Consider the following 4,239-nt stretch of genomic DNA (forward strand, 5'->3'; position numbering starts at 1 on the left):
GGTAGGGAGACGTGTGCCTGCGTCCCCCATCACACCCACCCACCCACCTACCTCACCCTCCACCACCCAGGGGTGCCCACGCCCGTTTGGATGCGGGCACCGGGCCACAGCTGCCCTGCCTGATGAATGCTGGCATTTCGGGAGCACTTCCTGTGTGCCGGGCTCCGGTCTGGATTTACTCCGGGGTTGGACTTCTCCCACCAATCCCTGGGCCAGGTAGGGACAGTCGCCACCCCCGTTTTCCAGAGAGGGAAACTGAGGTTCAGAGAGGCCAAGCAACCTACCCAAGGCCACCCAGGTGGTGCCAGGGATCGGGGACAGGTAGGTGCGGGCTCAGAGGCTCAAAGTCTTCACGCACACCCCTATTGTTCACCATGGCTGCATATTCTCTCTCACAGCTCAGCTGGCTGGTGCCCCCACCCCCTGTTGCACCCACAGAGTCAGGGCTTCCATGAAATCGCCTCCAGAGCCCAGCCTTCTCCCCTTCTCCCAGCTCCAACAGCACCCCCGGGGCCACCAGCCAGGCACAGGCGCCCGTGGTGCCGGGCAGTAGCCTCCAGAGGCATCTCCAGCTGCGGGCTCCGGGTGCCTCTGCTGGAGCTGCAGCAGGTGCCGGCCCAGCTCTGGGAGGCCCCCCTCTGGTGCACCCCCAGCCAGCGACCCAGGTGGTGAGCAGCTGGGCCCTGGGAGAGAACAGCTGCCCGGGGGGTGCCGTCAGCGAGAGAGGCTGTGCGCCCGTCTACAGTTTACAAGGCCTGTCCCGGTCTGTGTGTCACGTCTGGAGGCCTGTAGCTGCTGGGGAGGGGTCCTGGGAACCCTCAGGGGCACCGGGGAGGTTTCGGGCTCTGATGTGGCAGCAGCCTGCCCAAGGTCACGCTGCCCTCTGCTTTCTTGGAAGAGGGCAGCCTGGGCGCCTTGGTTTCCAAGGCCCCTCCTGGGGCTCCCAGCAGCCGTGGGCAGGGGCGCCCTGCTCTCGCGTAGAGCCAGAAGCCTTGGCCGGCTGCCTGCATGCTGGTGACCTCCGGCGGGCTGCTGTCCCCTCTCTGAGCCTGGTTTCCTCCCTTGAAGAGTGGGCCCTGGCCGGTGAGCTCCATGCTTGCTGGCACCACCGGCCAGGCCAAATGTGGGAAAGCCCTGCATGAGTCACGAGTCTGGCACAGAGTGGCCATGGCCTGGCCTCTTGCTTCTCTTGCCTGTGCGTCCTCTCTCCCTCTGCCCTCACCACCTCGTCCACCCTGGCCGCCCCGACCCTTTCCCATGCCCCTCTGCCTGGGCCTCAGGGTGCCATCTGAGCACAACAGTCAAGCTTCCCATGGAGGGGCTAAGTTACTGTGGTGCTACTTCCTTTCTCACTCGGCACCTGACTGAGCACCTACTATGTGCTAGGTTGGCCCTGTTCTGGCTCTGGGGATCCGGCAATAAACAGGAACCCCTGCCTTCATTGGCAGGAGACAGACGACAACCAACCAACCAAACAAACCAGACAACGCCAGTCTTGAGTATACTGAAAAGATCAAAGCGGGTGTTTTAATAAAATAATTTGCAGAAGTGAAGCTTCTTCTTTTAAAAAAATATATATTTATTGATTTCAGAGAGGAAAGAAGAGGGAGAGATAGAAACATCAACGATGAGAGAGAACCATTGTTCTGCTGCCTCCTACACACACCTTACTGGAGATCAAGCCCAAAACCCAGGCATGTGCCCCTGACTGGAATTGAACCCAGGACCCTTCAGTCCACAGGCCGACACTCTATCCACTGAGCCAAACCAGCTGGGGCAGGAGCAAAGCTTCTTTAGATAAAACAGTCAGGAAAGGCCTCTCAGGGCTGAGATTTTGGGAATGAGAAGGGGCTGAGCCACAGAGCCTTGTTCTAGAAGGCTGAAAAGACTAGTGCGAAAGCTAGGAGGTGGGAAGGAGCTCAGCATTCAGGAAATAGCCAAGAGGCTACCCACACTCCAGTGTGGCTGGATCCTAGGGGGCAGGGGCGTGGGGGTGATGAGCTTGCAGGATTGCAGAGGACCCGCCCTCCCTGGCCCCCTGCGGGGCTGGCCAGACCCTGGCCAAGGGCAGGGTTTGGCTTCTCCTCTGCCTGTGATGGGAAGCTGGGGGAGCAGGGGAGTGGGGAGTGACAGGCTCTGATTTACAGTTTGGAAGCATTGCTCTGGCTGCGGCAAGCAGCGTGGATTGGAGGGGCTAGGGAGGAAGGAGGGGGCGAGCAGGAGGAGGCAACTGCAGTGGTCCAGGCTGGAGAGGAACCTCGCTGACTGCTCAGAGCTCTGTAGGCACCCAGCCCAGCACCTGTCCGCTCCACCTCCTGGAGAAAGCATCCTTGACCACCCCCCTCCCCACATCACCCATCCTCCTCCCTCCCCTCAGCCCTAGCCCCTCACCCAGTGGGACGGGGTCTGTCTGCCTGTCTGGAGTCCCCAGTCACCAAGGAAGGGCCTGGTCTGCAGGCTTCCAGAAAAATGTATGGGAAATGAATCCCAGAGGCCGGCCTCCTGGGCTGCACACACAACCACACGCATGCTCCTCATATGTGTCCCACACACTCAACTTGCATCTTGGGGCAAGAGTGTGGAGGGTGGGATGGGAGATCTGGGGGAGAGGGTGCCCTAAAGCCTGAGAATGGTGGGAAAGCCTCGTTCAGCAGGGTAATAACCTTGGAGAGACCCCGCAGTCCCCCCCCTGTGAGGAGTGGCCAGGGACACAGGGTTGGGGGGGGGGAAGAGGGGGGGGGAGGGACACAGGGTTGGGGGGGGGGAAGAGGGGTGGGGTGCAGGGTCCCAGCCCAACAAACCCCTGAGGGGGTCCCTGGTAGAGGCTGTGTCTGCAGGATCCCTTGGAGAGCTAGCTCCGTGCTCCTCCTGCCCATCAGGGCGTTGGGCCGGGCAGAAGGAAAGAACGGGGCGGAGTGAGCTCTGGAAAGTGGGAAGAGGGGGGTGTGAGGGGAGACCCAGGGCGGGATCCAGGCTTTGGAACGTTGGAGGTTTCCGGCCACAGAGGCAGGGAGGGCCTCAGGGGAGCCAAGAGAGGCGGGGAGAGACACACATCGAGGAACTGAGACCAAGAACAGAGACAGGAGCTGGGAGGAGAGGGACCAGGGAGGAGCTGGGAGAGGTGGGGACCGGGGGCAAGTGATCTGGACACACTCCAGTCCCCAGAGACACCCCCTCCTCAGAGACATTTGTCCGCAGCCTTGGGTGCTGCGAGCCCGCCCTGATGCAGGCAGCCTGGCTCCTTGGGGCCCTGGTGGTCCCCCAGCTCCTGGGCTTCAGCCACGGGGCTCGAGGAGCCGAGAGGGAGTGGGAGGGGGGCTGGGGAGGCGCCCAGGAGGAGGAGCGGGAGAGGGAGGCCCTGATGCTGAAGGTGAGTGGCTGGGGGATGGTGACCGCGGCCAGCATGGCCTTGGGAGGGGCTGTTGCAGGATCAGGGAACTGGGCCAGCGGGAGGGATGGGAGAGGCCCAGAGGATGGGGGCGATGGGCTCACAGGAGGGACTCGAGGGCAGTGAGCCAGATTGCAGCTGGAGAGGGGGTGGTTGGAGCATCTGGGGAGTCAGAATGGGGCGATGGGCTGGCCCTGGCCATCCCTTCCCTGCCTCAGCATTTACAGGAGGCCCTGGGGCTGCCCACTTTGAGGGGGGACGACAATCTTGAGGGAACCCCTGAAGACAAAGGGGCCTCGGAGACTGAGGAGGGCCAGCAGGAGGAGGAAGAAGAGGAGGAAGCAACGCCGACCCCCTCCTCCAGCCCCAGCCCCTCTCCCACCCCGGAGGACGCCATCACTTACATCCGTGAGTTATCATTAGGTCTGCCCTGCCCGCCAGGCCTCCACCATCATTTGCACCAAAATGAACCGTCCTGTCGCTACCGGGGGAAACTTTCAATTGTTCACGGCCCAGCCCGTCTCGCCCACAACCCTATGAGCTCTGGGTCCCGGCCTTGCCTCCCAAAAAGGCCCGGGGCCACCGACATTCCAGGACTCCTGAGTCCCCCAACTCCCATCCCACAAACTCGGCCCCCAGAGGCCATAGGTCCCTGTTCCTCCAGGTCCTCCGCTCCCCTGATGCCGACCCCAGGGTCCCCATCCAACGTGCGCCCTGTCCGTCTGCAGTGGGGCGCCTGGCCGGCCTAGACACAGGCCTGCACCAGCTGCACGTCCGTCTGCACGTGTTGGACACCCGCGTGGTCGAGCTGACCAAGGGGCTGCGGCAGCTGCGGGAGGCGGTGGGCGACA

At 62.6% G+C, this 4,239-nt stretch overlaps 1 protein-coding gene across 1 annotated transcript in view; it reads left to right on the forward strand.

Moving 5' to 3' along the window:
* Positions 1–2,766: 2,766 nt before the first annotated feature.
* Positions 2,767–4,239, forward strand: part of CLEC11A (C-type lectin domain family 11, member A) — a 3,364-nt gene continuing 1,891 nt past the window's right edge. The window contains exons 1-3 of the mRNA XM_014550456.1: positions 2,767–3,370; positions 3,607–3,796; positions 4,117–4,233. Of these exons, the coding sequence (XP_014405942.1) occupies positions 3,224–3,370; positions 3,607–3,796; positions 4,117–4,233 (454 nt within the window). The 5' untranslated portion in view covers positions 2,767–3,223. The remainder of the gene's footprint in view (positions 3,371–3,606; positions 3,797–4,116; positions 4,234–4,239) is intronic.

Source organism: Myotis brandtii, unplaced genomic scaffold, assembly GCF_000412655.1.
Source record: "Myotis brandtii unplaced genomic scaffold, ASM41265v1 scaffold601, whole genome shotgun sequence".
Taxonomy (NCBI): Eukaryota; Metazoa; Chordata; class Mammalia; order Chiroptera; family Vespertilionidae; genus Myotis; species Myotis brandtii.